This window comes from Meriones unguiculatus, chromosome 15, assembly GCF_030254825.1.
Source record: "Meriones unguiculatus strain TT.TT164.6M chromosome 15, Bangor_MerUng_6.1, whole genome shotgun sequence".
In the NCBI taxonomy this organism is placed as follows: Eukaryota; Metazoa; Chordata; class Mammalia; order Rodentia; family Muridae; genus Meriones; species Meriones unguiculatus.
In genome coordinates, this window is record NC_083362.1 from 10,105,237 (window position 1) to 10,126,769 (window position 21,533).

Below are 21,533 nucleotides of genomic sequence, written 5' to 3' on the forward strand. Positions count from 1 at the left end.
GCAAGAGGCCTGAGCTTTGCAAAGTAAGGGAGGTAACACACTGCATGGCCAATTCCCCTCAGGCAGAGCTGTCCTCAGGACAGAACCCGTTCACACATCTAGCCCTGTCCAATGTGTTACTCCACCAAGGTCTTTCTCATTCTATGTGTTTCTCCAGTATTGGTATAATGTTCTTTTGAAATGTATACACCTTACCCTTGTTCATTCAAAGGCTGATTTCTCCCCCCCTCCCCAACTCTCTAGTTTCAATCTGTATATTGCATTGTGATACTCCTTCTAAGCATCCTGTCTCAACTCTTATGTAAACAGGGCAAAATAAAGCAACTAAACACAATGTTGAGCTGGGAGGAGCCAGAGGGCAGGAAATGAGTGGGAGGAAAAGGAGAAGAGGAGAGCTAGGAGCAGAGCTGGAGGACAGATCTTGGAACTACGTGGAGATGGACTGGACATAATATATCACAAAAAGCAAGTATAATGTGGGAAATATAAATGTTAGGAAACTATGAGGGCTTAGAGGTTTAGGGAGGAGTAGCTATTGCCCAGCATTGTGTTCTAGGTTAACTAAATAAACCCAGTGTCTGTGTGGTGATTTGGTTATACATCTTAGGATTAACAGCAGCATTACCAGAAAATAAACCAATAGTAAATATTAATCACAGCTTACAACACTCCAGCAAGGGCTTTCAAATTGCTAATACTGCTCATTATTAAACCTGCCTTATGCTAGCATTGGTGGCACAAGCCGTAATCTTAGACTAGGAAAAGAGGACCATAAATTCAAAGCCAGACTGAACTACATATTAAGGACCTGTCAAAACAGTGAAAACACTGGGCGGTGGAGGCTTGCGCCTTTGATTCCAGCACTCGGTAAACAGAGACAGGCAGGTCTTTGAGTTTGTGGCCAGCCTGGTCTACAGAGTGAGTTCCAGGGCAGCCAGGGCTACACAGAGAAACCCCGTCCCAAAACAAACAAATGAAAAGAACAGGGGGAAATGACAGCTGCAGTAGTACATGCTTTAATCCTAACACTTAGAAGCCAAAAGGTCCTAAGTTTAAAACCAGTCTGAGACCCTATCCCAAAACAAAATGACCAGCAAGATGGTCAGGCTCAGCAGATAAAGGGGCTTGCCCCGCAAGCCTGACAACCTGAGTAGTGAAAACTTACAGGGTGAAAAAGTGAACCAAATTCTCCAAGTTGTCGTCTGACCTTCACACACGCATTGTACATGCGCACTCATACGCACACATTCGTTTAAAAACATTAAGTTTTCATGCCTAATTGAATGGCATTTTTATATGAAATTATAAGATTTCCCTATTAAGGGATTTTTTTCATTACTTTATTTATTTAATCACTTTACAGCCTAATGACAGGCCCTTCTCTTCTCTCCCCCACATGCTCCCTCATACCCTTCCTCCCAGCTCTCCCTCCCCTTCTCTAACAAGGAGGGTAGCATGGGTGTCAACCCACCCTGGCACATTAAATCGCAGCAGGACTAAGCACATCCTCTCCCACTGGGGGCTGACAAGGCAGCCCAGCTAGGAGAAAGTGATCCAAAGTCAGAGAGGGCCCCACTCCAACTGTTAGGGGGCCCACATGAAGAACAAGCTGCACATCTGCTACATATGTGTGGGGGACCTAGGTACAGTCCATGCATACTCTTTCACTAGTGGTTCAATCTCCATGAGCCCCCTCAAGCCCAGGTTAGTTTACTAAGAGATTTCTTCTTTACTGCTTTGGAGCCCAACAATTGTTGCAGTATTGGGTCACACTGTGAACCCTAAGATTGTGTTGTTTACTGGGGGAAAAAAACTGTTTCTAGTTGGGATGTGGCTCAACCCCTAGCACACACCTTTAATGCAAGAGCTTTCTGTAAACAGGATTAAGTAAAGTCAACCAGAGGTCAAGAGGGGAATCAAGCAAGCAATTAACAGGACATAGGAAAAACCATAGAGGGTAAAAGGAAGTCAAAAGAACATATAGAGAGATGGACAGGAAGTAAAAGGGAGGAACTTCTGGTTTGAGGGATTGTCAGATGCTGTACGGAAGGAGCATGTCCCTTCTTTTGGGACACTAGGTGAGAAGGAAGGTCAACTGGGTGCTTTCTCTGCCTCTCTGAACTGGCAGGCTTTCATCCCAGGAGCTGGCTCCCAAATGTTAAATGGTAAAATCAAATGACTGAGATCTTGTTTAAAAACACAAACAGTATGCATTTTCAATCAAGAATGAATGAATGAATGATGTTACTAACTAGGAAATTTCAAAAACATTCATAGTACATAATCACTCATTATAGACTAGAGCTGCTGACTACAGACAGCTTCTTGGCCTGAGCAACTACTGAGTTATCAGTCTCATGGTATGCAGATAGCCCCCGTCATGAAAGCCAATCTAATAAACTCCTTTTTACAACATATATGCATTTTATCAGTTCTGATCTTTTAGAGAACATCGCCTAAAACATGATCAAATTAATATTTCCAGTCCTCAAATTGTATTGTGTTTTTATTAATTCATGTTCCAAAAGATGTCCTAGAGGGCTTTGCAGCCAGTCCTGAAGATACCTGATAAAACAGGATCAGATGAATGGGGAGGAGGTCCCCCCATCAGTGGACTTGGAAAGGGGCACGGTGAAGATGAGGGAGGGAGGGAGGGACTGGGAGGGAATGAGGGATCGGGACACAGCTGGGATATCGAGTTAATAAAATGTAACTGATAAAAATAAAATAAAAAAAAGAAAGAAGGGGAGTTTGATGTGGTTAAGGATAGGAGCTCCACAAGGACCAAACGTATCTGGGCACAGGGTCTTTTCTGAGATGGACACTCAACCAAAGTCCATGAGAGGATAAAACCTAGAACCTCTGCTCGGATGTGACCCGTGATAGCTCAGTAATCAATTGGTTTTCCATAGTAAGGGGAACAAGGACTATTTCTAACATGAACTCAATGACTGGCTCTTTGACCTCCCCACCTCCCAAGGGAGGAGCAGTACTGTTAGGCCACAGAGGAGGGCTTTGCAGCCAGTCCGGAAAATACCTGACAAAATGGAGTCATATGAAAGGGGAGGAGGTCCTCCCCTATTAGTGGACTTGGAAAGGGGCAGGGAGGAGATGAGGGAGGGAGGGTGGGATTGGGGAGGGAATGAGGGATACAGCTGGGATACAGAATTAACAAAATGAACTAATGAGAAAAATAAAATTATGGAAAAAAAAAAGATGTCCTAGACCACACTATGCAATTCACCATGATCTCAATTTTGGCACAGTCTCTGGCATATGCTGGGCACTCCACAAGTACTCTGAGTGACAGTGGCAGACTGACCTGAAGTGACTCTTGTACATCTACGAAGAAGACAGCAGGAGAGAGAAAAACACTTCATGCTTCTTCTAATTCTGAGCCTTTCCACCCAAGTCAACTTTAAGAACACAAAAATGCCCTATCTTCACTATCTGTCTTCACTATCATCCTCTTTAGCAATAAGAGTTCAGTTTCTCTAACATATCTGAGGTTAAGTAGATCTCACTGTCAAAATGCCCTCCTAAAGCATGATGTGAAATCATAGTATTTCCTTTTAAATCATACTTATAATTTGGTGTGATACATGTTATTTTCCTTAAGCTATCTTTTTTGGAGGAACCAAGAAAATTTGAATGTATCAAAGCAGATGCTGAGACTCATAACCAAACTTTGGGCATAGTACAGGGAATCTTAGGAAAGAAGGGGGAGATACTAAGACCTGGAGAGGACAGGAGCTCCACAATGAGAGCAACAGAACCAAAATAGTGGCTGCTACCACTAGGATATTCCCTACTTTGCTCCCAGAGGAGTTTTTCTGGGTTTGGTTTGGTTTCGTTTTGATTTTTTGTATATTTTGCTTCAAAAGAGGTTGAAAGTCTAGCTGAGCAGTTGGAAATTTTGTAGGTGAAAGTGGAGGGGCCTGAGAAACAAATAATGGCCAAAATGGAAAAACAAAAAAAGGTCATTATGCTCTCTCATTTTTTAAAGAGCTGCAGAATTGGCCTGTGAGAGGTTATGAGTGGAGACGGAAGCTCTTGGGAGGCAAGAAGCACTGGAAAAGAGAAAAAAGGCTCAGTCCTCCCACAGGAGAAAAGAGGAAAAGTAACTGTGCCAAGGGTGGCTGGGTCAGAGAAAAGCTGAAGAAGTGGGAGGACAGTCTGATTAAACCATCCATTTAGAAGAAAGGTTAATCTCAAACCAACTGAGGAGGGGTGGTTTGGGGTCATGAGATCACCATCAGTTTTCCCAATAGTCATTCAGCATATACCTGCTAATGGTGTGGCTATAGCTAGATGTCTCCAATATCAAAATGGTGCTTCAATTGTGAGAAATACAGTACTTGGTGCCAGAAAAGTGACTGAGCCATTTCAGTCAAGGAATAACGGCAGCCAAGAGATACTGGGTTATAGAAAAAAAAAAAAAAACTGGAATTAAATCAATCTATATACTATAAAGACATGTTGACATTAGAATGGAAGCAAGCAAACGTTTAGCATTGGGGACACAGATTTGTTTGTATTTCCACAGGAAACGAAAAACTGTGGATACCATCAGAAATTATAAAGATTAGAATTGAACAGGATAGATCTGAAAAGTTTGGCCACTGACCTGAAAAGCGCTTAGTTCATTGAAAATGTCTCTGTTTATAATTTTCTGCTACATCCAGCATACTTAAGGACTTAAAACAAAAACAGGGAAATGTAGTGAGAATCCTAGAATTTTGGTTTCTTTAAAAAAAAAATATTGTAAGAATGGGTTTTCATTTTAATCCCAAGTGTGAGAATATGGGGCTTCTTCGACTGTCCACAGCAGCTGACTATGATTTGCCTCCTGCTCTAGCAGAGACATGGTTTTGCCAGCTGCAGATGGTTTCTGCAATTATGTGACATTTGAAATTCTTGGAACTTTTCAGAGGGTATATAAATGCTAGATCCTCAATAGGCAGGGTTGTTGATAATTCGGGGGGAGTTGCAATTTATTAATAGTCATGCTCAAAGAAACAAGAAGAAATTAGATTCAAGGATATATCTCTGTCTCCTTTGTCCCTAAAAATAGAAAGATAAAGGGTAGAAAAAAGAACCCACAAAAGTTAATAAATAACTTTTATTAGGGAGAAAAATAAAATAAGAAAAAATATGGACAAATTGTCAGCAGCCATCTCTCCCTTACCAGTGTTCCACATTGGCCAAACATATGTAAGGATTCAGAATATGAAAAGCTATTGATGGGGCAGCTCAGCCTCCCATGTCTGAGACTAAAACAGAAAAGGGTAAAATATAGCTAGCAAAAGAATAGAGGATATCCTCCAAGTAAGACTCAATTGAGCATTTTTGCCTAGCAAAAATTATTTTGTCCATTTGCCTGGAGCTTATCAGGAGCAATGACAGGCAAGGTACAAACAAGCAAAACAAAGTAAAATAGGAAATGAACATCTTAATAATTATACCACATTTCTTTGGAATTCTTTAAAAATGATTTAAAATTTAGAAATGATTTTATTACTTGTGTCATAGATTGATAGAGGATACATACATAAGATAGATGATAATAGATACTGATTAGATGATAGAGATAGATGATGGATGGATGGATAGATAGGTAGGTAGATAGATAGATAGATAGATAGATAGATAGATAGATAGATAGATAGATAAACAGACAGACAGATAGAGATTGATCTGGGCCATTTAGTAATTTATAATACTGTGATCAAAATACCCAACAGAAGTAATTTAAGGGAGAAATGGTTTATTGTGACTCATACTTTCCAGGGATTTCATTCTATCATATCAGGGAAGGAACGACAAAGCAGCTCCATCCTTAGCAGAGTAACTGAAGAAAGCGATGCCAGAATCAGGAATTGGATACAGACTTCAAAGTCCACCTCTAGTAACCCACTTTTAGCAGAGAGGCCTTCCACAAGCTGGCGACAGTGCATTTAAACCACATACCGGTAGGGAAAATTTCAGATCCAAACTACATTCTTCCCTTGACCCTCAGTAGCTCACTGGTGATTGCACAACACAAAATGCAATTAGTTCAGCTACAGGCACCTCCAGTACCTAAGTCTAGCATCCAGGGCACATGTTGGCATGGTCAGAGCTTCAAAGGGCTTACGTAGTCCTGCCTTATGGCCCTGACACCTGCAGCATCTGTGGCTTCTCTCCTGGGCCGAGTGCCAGAAGCTTCCTTGGCAGATGTCCCACACTGCTGGCCTCTCGAATATCAATCAAAATTAGAATTCACTCTGAACACCTCACACATAGCCTGGTCGGACTGTCACGTACAAACGTTAATAACCTCAGGAGTCATGCACTCTTGTGTGCTTCAAAAACAGTACGATCCGGTGCTAAGATCTGCTGCCAGCCTGAGACAAAACTGGGCCTCTCAAAAGAAACCTTTTTCAGCTGGGTTTGCAAATTTCTGTGTCCTGGTTTCTCAGGTAAGTGCTGCCAAGGCACCCTCAAGGCACTTTCCTATCGTCGAAATGAAGGTGCTCAATTTTCACAAATGTTTACACACATAGAGGAAATGAATACACAGACTTATATGTTGGCAAAATACCCATACACATAAATTAAAACTAATAAATCTTTAAAATAATGTTCATGTTTATCTCTTCAACAACTATGGCCGCTTTGTCTGCACTTTGTCTGGAGCTTTAACCACACTCCCACTTCCAAACTGCATGATTTCCCAATCTTTCGGTTCTGCTCTTTTGTCTTAATTTTTTCTGTAAACCTAGTTTTAAAAAGTAAACAAGAACCTGCAGTTCCTTCCATCTCCCAGGAGGCCCTGACACCACCCTATCGGAAATGTACGGTTCCGGAAGTGTACGGAAGGTCCCAGCACCCTCGGCTTCCGGTCAGAAAAGGGTGAAGCGCGAGGTCAAAGGTTCCACCCCTCCCAGGAACGCTGTTCTCCAGGCAGAGGAGGGTGGAACATGGAAAGGCTTTCCATGCCCGATCTCCAGTTCAGCCAGCGGTCCGGGAGAAAAAAAAAAAAAAAAAATCTCCTCACTAAGTGTAACTGCTCTTTGAGCTGGGCTGCCAGCACCAGGCCAGGCGGCAGCAGGAAGCTCAGGACGACAACAAGGGCCTGGCCTGACTCGGGGAAGTCTGTGGCTGCTCCGGGAACAGCTGGCCCATTGCTCCCACAGGTGGGCACTGTGGTGGGCAGAGGTGCTGGAGAAAGATGGCTTGCAGTGGCCAGGCGGGCTCTAGCAGTAACTGCAGTGGTTCCACTGTGGCTGCCCAGCAGTCAAGCCTGGGGGTCCGGCCGTGAATTCTTCAGCAGTGAATTCTTCGGGGAGGAAGGGAACCCCTCCTTACTCCAGAATAAATGGTTCTCAGATGGTCACTGATGAAGTAGGTGGTTTCATGTGAAACAGAGTTATAAACCTGGAGTGGTGGGGCGGGGCTTGGGGTATGAATGTGTTTGAGTGGCTGGTGCCAGGATCTTTCGACGCTTCATTTGCATGGGGAAAGATAACAGGTGACAGCTTACATCACTCACCGTTTGGGGGCTGCGTCATGTACTCCTGAGGCAGGCACAGAAAACAATGAGAGAACTTTGTCTCACACCTGAGCTCAGCCTCAGGATGAGATTTTAAAAGTGTCAAGTGTGAGATTTCCTGGGTTTGAACATGCTCCACTCGCCATAGTCCCGTGACAGTTCTTCCGGAGGCGTGGTCTGCGAGCCCGACAATAACCGTGCCACACAGTCTAAATGAGAATTCCTCTGCCAGATAAATTAGCCCATTATTTTTAACTTGGCCTAACTCAAGTCTTCAAGACATGGACAGGATGTTGCCAGACTATAATAACACGAAGAGCCCCTGGTCCAATTCTGAATTGTGTTCACTCTCGTCTAAAATTTCATGAGTCCAGGCTTTACTGCTATGTTTTTATAGATGCTTCAGTGCTCTTGACTCCCACCAAAAGCCGATTAAACTGTACCTACATCACTCTAGAGTGTCTCTAGTGCACATCTTGAAACTCCTCCACCTTCCTCCCACAAACCAGTTTCAAGGTCCTACGAACCGCATAATCAACTTTAACACAGCAACCCCACTGCTACTAAAAGCTTTGTTTTGGCTCAGGCCTTCGGAGTTCCGTGTAATCCGGAGGAAGAAGCACAGTGAAGTAACTCCGGTAGTGGCGGTGGGGTTGTGTAGCAATATGTCTTCACATGGGGACAGACCAAGAAACTGAAACAACTAAACGAGAACTGAGCTTGGGTAATACCGTCGAGGACCCTCTGTTCGTGGCCAGATCCCACGTCCTGCAGAAGCCACAGCTCCGAAATACCTCATCACCTAGAGACCGAACGTTCAAACCGTGGGTCCGGCAGCACAGTTCAAGTTAGGCTATGACTTGAGAAGCTGTCTTTTCTTTAATCTTCTTTTTGAAATGTACAATATACTTATTTAGAAATGGAGAGAAGGCTGGGCAGCTAAGAGCGTGTTCTTGCACAGGACCAGGTTCCTGTCAGGCAGTGCATAATCACCTTTAACGGCAGCTCCAATCCAGTGCCCTCTTCTGGTCTCTGCAGACACTGCATGCACATGCACACATTATTTTCTCAAGATTGATTTATTAGCATTTACGTGCATGAGTATTTTGCCAACATATAAGTCTGTGTACCCAATTAATCTGTGAATGTAGACATTTCTAAAAAGCTTGTTTCAATCAGTAAAGTTTCATTTTGTGATTAATTTCTACTACTTACCAACATCATGTTTTTTTCTCACTTATGTGTCTATTTGTGCATGTTCAAAGGGGTTATATTTACATACAGCTTTTCTAGAATAACTTGATACATGTCTCACTTCACACGTGCGCAATGATGGTAAACAGGCAAATGTTACTGTGTCTGCTAAGACATAGAATGGTCTTTCAAAGCATGGATTCAGAAGTGCACTCTGTTTTTATAAATTCACTTATTTGTTGCATGTGTTTGCACATGCACATACATGGGTACACACACACAAAAGACAGCACATGTGGAGATCAGGAACGAATTGTAGGAATTAGCACTCTCCTTTCCTTATACCATGTGAGTCTGAGATTCAAATTCAAGTCATCAGGGTTGGGGACGAGCACTTTCGAATGCTGAATGGTCCCCATAGCCCCCAGAAATACACTCTTAAGCATGGTGTTAGGACCAAAGCTGTGTCTTTCAATAATTCTGTTATGAGTGTAAAACATTTTTAAAAGGTACTACATTCTCCTAATCTTAAAATATAAGGTAAAGATGTTAAAATCTAATGGCCACAATGATTCTGGGGAAACTGGATTAGCAGACTCTAAAATCAACCCCTCATGTGGTCAGTGTTTTTGTTCTGTCATTTACTGGAACTTTACATACACATTCTTCCTAAAAGAAATGAAATGTATCATTCATTCTCTTCTTGCTTTTTCCCTTTCCCTAGATTGAAGAGTGATAGCTTCGATCATGTTCCATCAGAGCAACAAAACCACATTCCACCCGTACGTTATTTGAAGGCCCAGATTTGCTCAGGATAGATGAAGCTGACTGCTGTGAGACCGCCTGGCCACTGGGCTGTCAGCAGGAGAGAGCCCATGTCCTCTGCCTCCCTCTGCAAAGGAGATCTATAAAGGGGTTGGACACTGGCATCTCACCCCCCAGGGTTTTCATTTTACACATTTTCAACTCAGAATATTTTCAAGAGCAGAGCTTCAGCAGGTCCTTCAAACTGGGTTAATGTCGTAGCAAGTCAAAACTTAGCAAGTATAAGGCTTTCATAGAAAAACAACTCTCAGCTGCTAGACAGCAGGTACATGGCGAAACCTTTAAAATTAACATCGATAGTGCTTTTTATAATGGACATTGTATTGATTTAATTTTTGTTTCTAATGCAAAGTTCATGTTGATCTCATCCATCCACTTCACCCATCAAACCTTCCTAATCAGCCTGTCTTGACTCTCATATTTTTATCACATCAGCAATTTTTAAATATGCAAATCCTTTTACTACTGGTTGCGTCGGCCAATTCTTGGTACAATGGATTTTTTATTAAATTATCATTAAATATTTTAACTATTACCCAGAGCATAAGTACTATGGAAAACAATGATTATCTTAAAAGTGTTTTTCCTCAAATTCAGTAAAGCATAGTGGACACAGAGCAGTGAAAAATCTTAAAAGGAGCAATCGCGTTCTGGGTATATAAAAAGTGTGACTGCTTTCAGACCTGCCAACTTCGTCCAGCACATACACAGGTAGAAGTCCTGATCTGCCATCAACAGTTCTTTGCTGGGAAAAGAAGAAGAAAACAAAGGAAGATGCTTATTCACCTGAAGAGTAATGTAAAATCTAGAAGGACCTCAAATCACACATCTTTGTCTAACGTTTTTCATGCTCCTGTTGAGGACCTCATTTGAGGGAAGCATGGAGCTGAAAAGCAAAGACAGAAGCAGCATAGGTTTATACTTCTTGAGCCACAAATTTCTTTCTATTCAAGGGTAGAATCGAAAGGTCCCATGAGATATTTAAAAGCAGAGATGATCTGGGGTTAATAGAAACTTCAGCTCAAGATTCAGTCAGCTCAACACTAATAACATTTTTTAAATACTTTAGTAAAAGCAGAAGATCACAAGTTCAAGAAACCCTGAGCTACAGAACGAAGCCCTTTCTCAAGAAACAAGGAAAGAAAAGACTTCTCTTCAGCTTCCTGACAAAAGGAAAGGCGTGAACAAAAACTAAATGTAATTCTCACTTTATTCATTTTTACATACAACATTCAGCATGCAGCAAAAATTATAATGCATGGCCTAAACCTGAGTATGCTAGGCAAAGGAGCTGCAGATACAGACCACAACTGGTTGGGATATTAGAATCAGCACCCTGGGACCTTAGGTCACTATTGCAAATATTTTACAGAATAAAGAAAATTTTGGACAAAATGAGTAATCAGCGGAGAAATAGGTGCACCAAGGAACTGATAAGAAAATCAAATTGAAAAATAATGGCAAGTAAGGATTAGAATTTTGAAGTAAATACTCACTGGATGAGCTTCAAAATAGGTTGGACAAAGTAGGATAAAGATCGGTGACCTCAAAAAAAAAAAAAAAAAAGATCAGTGAACTTGTAGATCATTCAAGAGACTTACCAAATGTGGTGAACACAGAGATCAGACATTCAGCAACAGATAATACCAAATACTAGAAACCTGTCAGAGGATAACATGGACTTGGAAGAAGAGAACGAAAAAAAATATATATATTAAAAAACTATAAACATTTTTTGTTCTGTGAAAACCATCAGTTTAAACATTCATAATGCTTAATAAATATGAGTCTAAAATATACAAAGACTATTTATGGATACTGTCGTGAAGATACTGAAAACAAAATAAAAATTGAAAATCTGAAAAGCATCCAGGAGGAAGGCACTAAGGGAACCTGTGGAAACTTACAGAGGAAGTGTGGATTGGGCGGGTGTCGAGCACAGATCCAGGCAGGTATGGAGTCCTGGGTCTTAGCTACTGTGATGAGCTGTCTCACTTTTAAAACAACTGCTTAGCACATCACTCAAACACGATACATCAGAGACAAGACTACAGATAGAGTTTGCCATGCCACACCAGACATCAAAGCAAACTTCTATGAGGTGATCAATGGTAAAACAACTACAAGACTTTTCAATGCTAGCACTCAGGAAAAAAATCTCTAAGGTCTTTGTTGTTGTGAATTTCTTATATGTGTCTCAAATCTAGTAATAAACCCTTTTGTGCTGTTTGCTGTCATCAATTATTGATGCTGACGTGAGATTTTTAGAAGAATAAGTGTTTTACATTACTGTTGAATCTAATTGATTTTATGTTTGCCTTTTTTATACTTGGCCTTGGGTGGAATTGCCATTGGGTTTCTATATTCCAATAGGCTTCCTGGACTTCAAAGCACCAGTCAGTAACATTAATCTCCTTTGTTTTAGTCATTGGTAAAGTGACTAATGTAAAGACCATATAATAGGAACATTTACAATGGAATCCTCATAGTGGCAGGTGTCTGCGCACGTATGTTTGCTATTATGCTCTGATTATTCATATATCGAAGTTACACATTGACATGTTGATTCTATTTCTTACCTGCTTGGACACCATCTAAAACTAATTTTTCAATGCTAAAGAACTGGTACAAGTTACTACATGAACTTTTGAGGACCTCATTTATAAAATAACCTCATTGAAATCAAATTTTTAAAAACTTCTATTTTTAATCTAGCATTTATTCAGTAGGACTGAATGAGTGTTGGAAAAAAATTTGCAAGATTCATTCAGTTCGTTCATTCAGGAAAAGGCGAGTTTAGGTATGATTAAAATAAGAAAAACTGTACACATGCTAATCTTTGTAAGGAAAACAACCACTTAATATTTCAAATTTGTTCTAAAAAATGTTTAGTAAATATTACATTGAAAGCTTGGTGTTTTGTATCTGCTCGAGGACATAGGAAAACATTTTCACTACATGGAAGGGAAGCCATCACTAATAATTTCTGTTTATTTCATTTGCAACTCATGAATAATTAATCTCTGATTTTGATTAGGAAATCCTTTCTTATCACACGAGCTACACTGTTTTGTTTTTTAGTTCTCCTGTGTCTGTGTGTGTGTTCATCTGTTAGTGTGTGTCTGTGCGTGCTCTTGTGTATTCACTTTCACACATCCAGACCTCAGTTGCCATTGGATGCCTTCCTTCTTGGTCTCCATCCTACTTTTTTTCTTTCTTTTGTCTTTTCATTATTATTATTATTTATTACAATTTATTCTAATTGTATCCTGGCTGTGGTCCTCTCCCTCATCTCCTCCCAATCCCATCCTCCCTTCCTCCCTCATCTCCTCCCAATCCCATCCTCCCTCCCTCTTCTCCCCCTATGCCCCTCCCCTAGTCCACTGATAGGGAGGTCCTCCCCCCCTTCATTCTGACCCTAGCCTATCAGGTCTCATCAGGACTGTCTTCCTCTGTGGCCTGGCAAGGCTGCAACCCCCAGGGGGAGGTGATCAGAGAGCCTACAAATGAGTTCATGCCAGAGAGAGTCCCTGCTCCCCTTAGTAGGGACCCCACTTGGAGACTTCTTTTCCGATGTGTATTCCCTTGATCTCCTTTAGTTGTCTTATTGCTCTAGCTAGGATTTCAAGTACTATGTTGAAGAGATATGGAGAGAGTGGGCAGCCATGCCTTGTCCCTGATTTCAGTGGGATTGATTTACGTTTCTCTCCGTTGAATTTGAAGTTGGCTATGGGCTGTCTGTATATCGCCTTTGCTGTGTGTAGGTATGTGCCTTGTATCCCTGACCTCTACTTTCTGAGATGAGGTCTCTAACTGAACAGAAGGCACGCATTCAGCTGGAGGAGGACCCAGGGAATCTGTCTCCATATCCTTAGCTCTGAGATTTTTAGGCACTTGCCACTCTGCCAAGCTTCTTATGTAAATGCTGGGACTCCAAACTTAGGTTCTTATGGTTACAGAGCAAGAACTTTAACAACTCAATGTCTAGTTTTAAAGTTGAAGTTCAGTTAATCACGTATCTAAGAAAACAAAAGTTGGAAAATGCAATGAGGGCAACTGTTATAAATATGCATTACAAGAAAGAGAAAGAGATGAAAGACATACTGGTAAAATAAACTTTAATTCAGAGAAGAAACCGAAAAAGGAATCAAACAATAATAAAAGGGAAGCACTGGAAATCTACAAAATTATAAGAAAAATTCTTGGTCAGATGATGCAATTGCAGCTACTTTCCTTATATTCAATTAAGTATAAAACAGAAAAATATTGCTCTCTAACGTTGAAGTAGAAATACACCCACATCTATTATTAAATAAGCTGAAGAACTGCATATATTTGTGAATGTTATTACAGGAAATTGCTTTAGCCAAACCAATATATCAATATGCATAGGGAACTCTCTGGAAGAATACACACCCAACTATGAGAAAGTTGGAAAAGAAAAGAAAGCATCAGGATCACTGTAATAAAATGAAATTCAGTGCTTATGTCTAGGCAATTCTTTATTGTTGACCTTTCAATAGTCCGAAAATTGGAAACTGGGCCAGGATCTGTTGGCCGCTCCTTCTCGGCCTCCGTCCTCCATCCGCATGCGCGCACGATCCAGAGCTTGTCCGGGAATCATCCGCTGGGGCCCTCCCCGACCCAGCTGGCTGACCTTTGAAGGCCGTCAGAAACCATGTCTCTGCATCAGTTTCTCCTGGCGCCCATCACCTGCCACGCCTGGAACAGAGATCGCACCCAGATCGCACTTAGCCCCAATAATCATGAGGTGCACATCTACCGGAAGAACGGGGACCAGTGGGCGAAAACCCACGAGCTGAAGGAGCATAACGGACACATCACGGGCATCGACTGGGCGCCTCGGAGCGACCGCATCGTCAGCTGCGGGGCGGACCGCGACGCCTACGTGTGGATCCTGAGAGACGGCCTCTGGAAGCCCACCCTGGTGATCCTGAGGATCAGCCGCGCGGCCACGTTTGTCAAGTGGTCCCCCCTGGAGAACAAGTTTGCCGTGGGGAGCGGGGCCCGGCTGATCTCGGTGTGTTACTTTGAGTCTGAAAACGACTGGTGGGTGAGCAAGCACATCAAGAAGCCCATCAGCTCCACGGTCCTCAGCCTGGACTGGCACCCCAACAACGTTTTGCTGGCTGCGGGGTCATGCGACTTCAAATGCAGAGTGTTCTCCGCCTACATCAAAGAGGTGGACGAGAAGCCGGCCAGCACACCCTGGGGCAGCAAGATGCCCTTCGGCCAGCTGATGTCCGAGTTCGGCGGCAACGGCTGGGTGCACGGGGTCAGCTTCTCCGCCGGTGGGAACCGCCTGGCCTGGGTCGGCCATGACAGCACCGTGTCCGTGGCTGACGCCTCCAGGAGCGCGCGGGTTTCCACTCTGCAGACCAAGTTCCTGCCTCTGCTCAGCGTGCTGTTCGTCTCGGAGAACAGCATCGTGGCTGCCGGCCACGACTGCTGCCCCATGCTCTTCCACTACGACGACGGCGGCCGTTTGACCTTTGTGTCCAAGCTGGACCTCCCGAAGCAGAGCATCCAGCGCCACGTGTCCGCTATGGAGCGCTTCCGCAACCTGGACAGGAGGGCCACGACCGAGGACCACGACAGCACAGCCCTGGGGACGCTGCACCAGAACAGCATCACGCAGGTGTCCGCTTACGAGCTGGACAAGCAGGACTGTCGCAAATTCTGCACTACCGGCATCGACGGGGCCATGGCAATCTGGGATTTCAAGACCCTCGAGTCGTCCATCCAGGGCCTCCGGATAACGTGACGCCGAGCGAGACCCCGCCCACCCAGCGTGAGGAACGGGGCTGAGCACACGCTGCCCTTCGCTGGGTGGCGAGAATCTCCAGCCCACGGACACGCTGTCACACTGATCAAGCAACTAGCGCGTGTTCGTGTGGGTGTTGTGGGGAAAGGGTGGGTCTTCGTGTTGTTGTTGTTGTTGCTGCTGTTTTTGTTTTGTTTTGTTTTTGCTATCTCGTGCCATTTTTGACCAAAGCGTCTCTTTAAGTAGTTTTATTACGGAAGATTTTCACACTGACTTAAAGGGCGAGGGAAGTATATACATTGTCTGATAAAAATAAATAAAAATAAAGATCCCAAGTGTGTAAAAAATAAAAATAAAAAAAAGAAAAGGAAAAAAACTCTTAAGTATCTAAATCTGTGATGAATGTGCACAAGCTTTTAGTGAGTAATGCTATCCGCTGAAGATCATGGGGGCTAGATTGCAGCTCACTGTGGAGTTAGTTAAATCCAGTCCCAGATACACGCGGCATATGTATGAGTCATCCTGTCAAGATAAAGAGAATGCCCCCAATAATATCGTCATCTTCTTTGCATATATTTTACTATAAAAGGTCAGATTCAAGTCAAACTTTTCCAGCTACTGTTTTCTTGAGGAATTTCTAATCCTTTTTGTTGGGGGTTGGTCCGATGCTTGTCTACGGTTGCCTGGATACACTTATCCTCGTTGTGTAAACCTACCTGATTGGCTGATTAAAAGGCCCGGACAAGAGAATCGTGGGAAACAGACTGACAAAGAGAAAAGGCAGGAGGGTGCACCGTGGGTTAGTGTGGAGAAGGAAAGCTGTGCCTGGAGGAAGGACTCCAATAATGGCGTGAAAAGGCCCCGAAGAAGAACACACAAGAGTACCATGGGATTCTGGATGGAAGGTGGTCCAGACAGGAATGAATAAGGTGGATGGCATTGGATGGGCACTGGGAGATGGATGGTGAGGCGATTGAGACAGCGTAGGTGAAATATCTGCCTGGGCCAAGGAAAATAAGGCAATTCCAAAAGCTAGCAGGTGTCTGTGTCTTATCATTTGTGATAGTGGGTTAGATAGTACCTCCGTGATGGTTTTTCATACAGAATGAGAAAGAGAGATCTGGTTTCACTCTTCTATGTATCCAGTTTTCCAAACGCTATTTGTTGAAGAGGCTGTCTGATGTGTATTTTTGTCATCTTTGTCAAAGCTCAGTTGACTATAGCTACACAGGTTTATCCCTGGGTCATCTGTTCTGTTCCACTGACCTACATGTCTGTTTCTGTGTTGGTGTCATATGTTTTGAATACTATGGCTCTGTAGCTTAACTCGAATTTGAGAATAATGATAGCCAAGCTGAGGGCTGCTTCTTCTTCAGTACGTCTGTAACCCGTACATGAGGACGCTACTGATTTTTATATGTTAATTTTTGTTTTTTTTTATTTTATTTTTTTACATCCTGGTTGTCACCCATCCTTTCTCCCCTTCTAGCCTCTCCTTCCTCATCCCATGCTTCTTTCTCAGAAAAGGGGAGCTCCCTTTCCCAACCACCCAGCTCATCAAGTTGCATCAGGACTGAGCATGTCCTCTTCCCCTGTGACTTGATAAGGCAGTCCTTCCATGAGGGAAATGATCGAAAGCTGGCAAGTGAGTCCATGTCCAATACAGTCCCACTTCCCTTACCAGAGGGCCCACTTGAGGCCTAAGCTTTCCATCTGCTACAACTTAGTAGGAGGCCTAGGTCCAGTTCATGCACAGTCCTTTATTGATGCTTCCGTTTCAGCAAGACCCTCTGGACCCTGGTTAGTTGGCTCTGTTGGTCTTCATGTGGAGCTCCTGTCACCTACAGGTCCATTTCTCTTTTCTCCCACTTTTTCACAAGACACCCTAAACACTGCCCAATGTTTGGCTGTGAGTCTCAACATCTGTTTTGAGGAGCTGCTGCATAGAGTCTCTCAGAAGACAATTCTGTCATGCTCCTGTCTGCAAACTTAGCAGATTATTGTTAGATTAGCCGCCTAATAGAGGGAGGGGAACTCCAACCCACCCCACAAAAACTTCAACCCCAAATTTACCCTGCCTACAAGATTTGCATGGGTAAAGATAGAGCAGATAGAACAAAGATCAAGAGAATACCCAACCAATGCCTACCCAACCATTGACCTAGCCTATGGAGGAGGGTGTGTTAATTCTGTATCCTGCCTTTTTGCTAAAAGTTCTGATTACATCTAAGAGTTCTCTGATGGAGTATTCTGAGTCTCTTATATATAGAATCTTATCAACTATTGTTGATAGACTTTTTCTTATGTCTTTGTATCCATTTTTCTGCACTTGTCTTTTAATGCTCTAGCTAAGACTTCAGGTCCATTATTAAATAAATGTGCAGACAATGAATACCCATTCTTGTTCCTTATTTTAGTAGAGATGCCTTCAGTTTCCTCCATTAGTATAATATTGGCCATATGCCTGCCATTTATTGCCTTTCTATGGATTTAATTCTTTACCTATACAATGAAAAGTGAGAATTATATGTATCGACTACAGTAATTATAAAGTACATGCAAAGTACCTAGAATGGTGCTTGGAATTCAACGATGCTCATCACTATTATATGGTCCCAATTAAGGCTTTGAGAATGATCCTGAATTCTATTTTCTTCATGAACCTTCAGTATTTTAATTACATAAAATTCTGTTTTTCTAGAAAATATAAGGAGATCATAACTTTACTTGCTTTTACTCTGTCTCCCATGCTATATGGAGTGAGTACCCTATGGGTGTGGCAGTGTAAAGGAGCCTGTCTTCCCCATTTGCCTTGGTACTCCGGGTACTGCCTGCTGGGTGGTTTTGTTCGGGGCATTGTGTATCCTAATTCACCATTATCAAAATATGACATTCTAGCACGAAGATTGTTTTCCATTCACAGTGATTCATAAAAACAGGTGTCCTGGTAGAGCTGCGTGAAACTAGATCACTGATTCCTTTGATAGGGTGTTTCCAAACTCCTCCACTCATCATCAGGAAAAGACAAGAGAGCAAAGAGAGACAACAGAAGGCTCCAACCACATAACTTGCCATGGCTGCTGTTATTTTTCCTTCCTATAACTCATCTCCCCTCAATGCTTAGAAACCCTTTCCCTTTGTCTTTTTGTTCCTTTCAAGATCTTCACTTTTGTCCAAATAGCATAAAAGCATCGGAGCCCAGCCATTTCTTAGGGGAGTTCTTTGTTCTTTCCACAAGGTATCCCTTTGCCCCGGTGCCACATAAAACTTTCAATATCGCATGCACTGTCTGACTTTTCTCCCATTAATCTCCTGTCAGTTTGTTTCACAGACAAAGCACCTAAAAGAGTAGAGACTCTTTCTCTCTATGGTGCATAATTTCAGTCTTCAGCATTTTTATTTGGTCACCATTGACATCATCCTCTCATTAAGGGTGAAACTGTATTATAAATATACGTGTATTATTAGAAGAAATGAATTGCATGCAATAGTGTGACTCATACACAACCCATATTCATAAATCATTTTTATAGCATTCTCAAAGCAGAAACATCATAATTATAAAATACATTGAATTCTTGAAAATAAAAAGGGTAAGACTTTCATGTTAAATAGTTCATTTTAAAAGTTTCCCTCAGAGGAAAGAAAAAATTTCCTCGAAGCCGTCCTTCAAAATACAGTTCACAAAAGAGAACTGCGAATGGAAAGGAATTGAGATAGACATAACCCTTAAAACTTCTGAAAGACTCTCAAGAAGGATGAAATATATTCTCTCCCATTGTGTCAGCTAATGAGCAAGAGTGACAATGGCAGAGCCAGAAAATGTAAGATCTTTCCACAATAAAAAAAGACCTTTAGCCAAAATGCTCAGGTTCTTGTCTGTGGGATGCTGAAGCAGGAGTTGGGTCATCTTCTCTTGGGATTGTCTGAAAAGAAAAAAAAATCATGTAATTCAAAGATCACCAAAGAATCTGAGAAACTGACAAGATTTGAGGGCCGGAGATCTCTGCTTATTATAATGCACAATAAAGATATTTAAACTGTGGAAATTATAAAAATAGCAACATTCTGCTGCCTAGATTTATAACAGCTTTGTCCAAGGGTGTCTGACACTGAGTAAGGCATTAGTATGACAGCAGTTATCAGGCTCCAGCGTGTTCTCCTGGCTGTGAGAATGCAGGACTTGCCAAAATGTGGCAAATTTATAAAAACGTATTGTTGATATGTTGACAGATAGAGACCAAGCAGGGGGACATTATCAAAGAAGCATATTTCATGAGCTCAAGAGAAAAAATAGGAGAGCCAGAAGATATTCCCTGAAGCCAGTGACTACAACCTGTTGTATTGAGTTATTAATATTTACTATCTGTTTATCTTCTAGTAATGCTGCTATTAATCCTCAGCAGCTGTATAACCAAATCACCACACAGAGACTGGATTTTTAGTTAACCTAGAACACCATGCTGGGCAATATTTACTGCCTCCTAAACCTCCAAGCCCTCAGTTTCCTAACATTTAGATTTCCCACATTATACTTGCTTTTTGTGAAATCTTAGGTCTGGTTCATGCTCCGTGTCCTCCAAGCTCTCTCCTCCAGCTCTCCTCCTCTCTCTCCTCCCACTCCTTTCCTGCCTTCTGGCTCCTCCCCTCTTTCCTGTCCTCTGGCTCCTCCCCTCTTTCCTGTCCTCTGGCTCCTCCCATTGCACAACATTGTATCTAGTTGCTTTATTTTGTCCTGTTTACACAGAGTTGAGACAAGATGCTTATAATGAGTATCACAATGCAATATCCCGATTGAAACCAGAAAGTTGGGGGTGGGGAAATCAGCACTTGAATTAACAAGGGTAAGGCATATACATTTTAAAAGAACATTATACCAACAACAACTCTTCTTGAGAAATCTACTATGTGACAGGTCCCACAAAGATGAGGTGAATCAGCTACAAGCAGCAAAATGGAAATGCTCTGGTATCATGGAAGTTAGTGGGAAGCTTTGAACTCAGTAGATACAGACCCAAGGTTAAAATAATGGGATTGTGGGAAAGAAACACAATGTACCTCTTACACAATTACCAATGATAGCATGACTAATAAATTCAGGGTATGATGGCAAAGAATGGTGGGAGAATACAGGCTGACCTCCTCACCCCACTGGGAGGTCAGTACAAATTGTGTAAACATGAAGAATATGTACCATTTTTAGATATATGTTGATGCTTGCAGCTATGAATGCCTCTCATTCATTGAATATCTCGCAGTGGATTTTTGAGTGTTTTCACTATAAGGAAACAATACATTTGAGGTGGCAGATGTTTAATTTGATTTTTTAAATTACACAATTAGACCAGCAGTGTGGCTCAACAGGTAAAGGCTCCTGCTGACCCAATGCCTGGTATCCACATGGCAGAAGGACAGAACAGACTCCCATAGTTGTTTTTAACCACCACTCAGACTCCTTGGTACCCACGCACACACGCATACACATGCACAAACACACATTAATGGTAGTAGTAATAATGATAAGCTAGGCGTTGTAGAACACACCTTTAATCTCAACATTTGGGAGGAAGAGAAGGCAGACAGAATTCGAGGTCAGCCTGGTCTATGGAGTGAGTCCCTGTCAGTCCCGGGGCTATGCAAAGAAACACTACCTCCAAAAAAACAAACACAATAATAATGATGATGTAAAAAGTAAATTTAAAAAGTAATTTCACAGAGAACCAGTCATTGATACATTCATAGCTCAGTTGTTGAAGCACTTGCCTAGCATACATAAAGCCCTGATTTGGATCCACAACAGTGTATGAAATGGTATGGGGAACCTGCCTATAACCGGAGCACTTGGAAAGTTCAGAAGTTCCTGGTGGGTCCCAGGGAAAGAACTTTGTCAGTAAAGTGCTTGTCATACGTACCTGAGGACATGAGCTCCAACGGCTCAGCAACACTAATACATAAGATGTGCGCAGGAGGGGAAGGGGTGGAGACAGGCAGATGCCTAGAATTCATTGGTCTGCCTCTCCAACCAATCAGTGAGTCCCTGTTCAATGTGAGACCCTGTCTCAAACCGTAAGGTGAAAAACAATAAAGGAAGAGACCCAAGATCAGCCTCTGGCTTACACACACACACACACACACACACACACACACGCACACACACACACACACACACACCATATACACCAAATAAAATAAGAT

General features: G+C 42.3%; 1 protein-coding gene across 1 annotated transcript; it reads left to right on the forward strand.

Moving 5' to 3' along the window:
- The first annotated feature begins 14,215 nt into the window (after positions 1 to 14,215).
- Positions 14,216 to 15,338, forward strand: LOC110543688 (actin-related protein 2/3 complex subunit 1A-like). Its single transcript, XM_060368710.1, has one exon. The coding sequence runs from the start codon at positions 14,232 to 14,234 to the stop codon at positions 15,336 to 15,338; it is 1,107 nt and encodes a 368-aa protein (XP_060224693.1). The 5' UTR covers positions 14,216 to 14,231.
- Positions 15,339 to 21,533: the final 6,195 nt, after the last annotated feature.

Bases quoted from the DNA above. Each gene is read 5' to 3' on its own strand.
- LOC110543688 (XM_060368710.1), top strand. From the start codon at position 14,232: ATGTCTCTGCATCAGTTTCTCCTGGCGCCCATCACCTGCCACGCCTGG.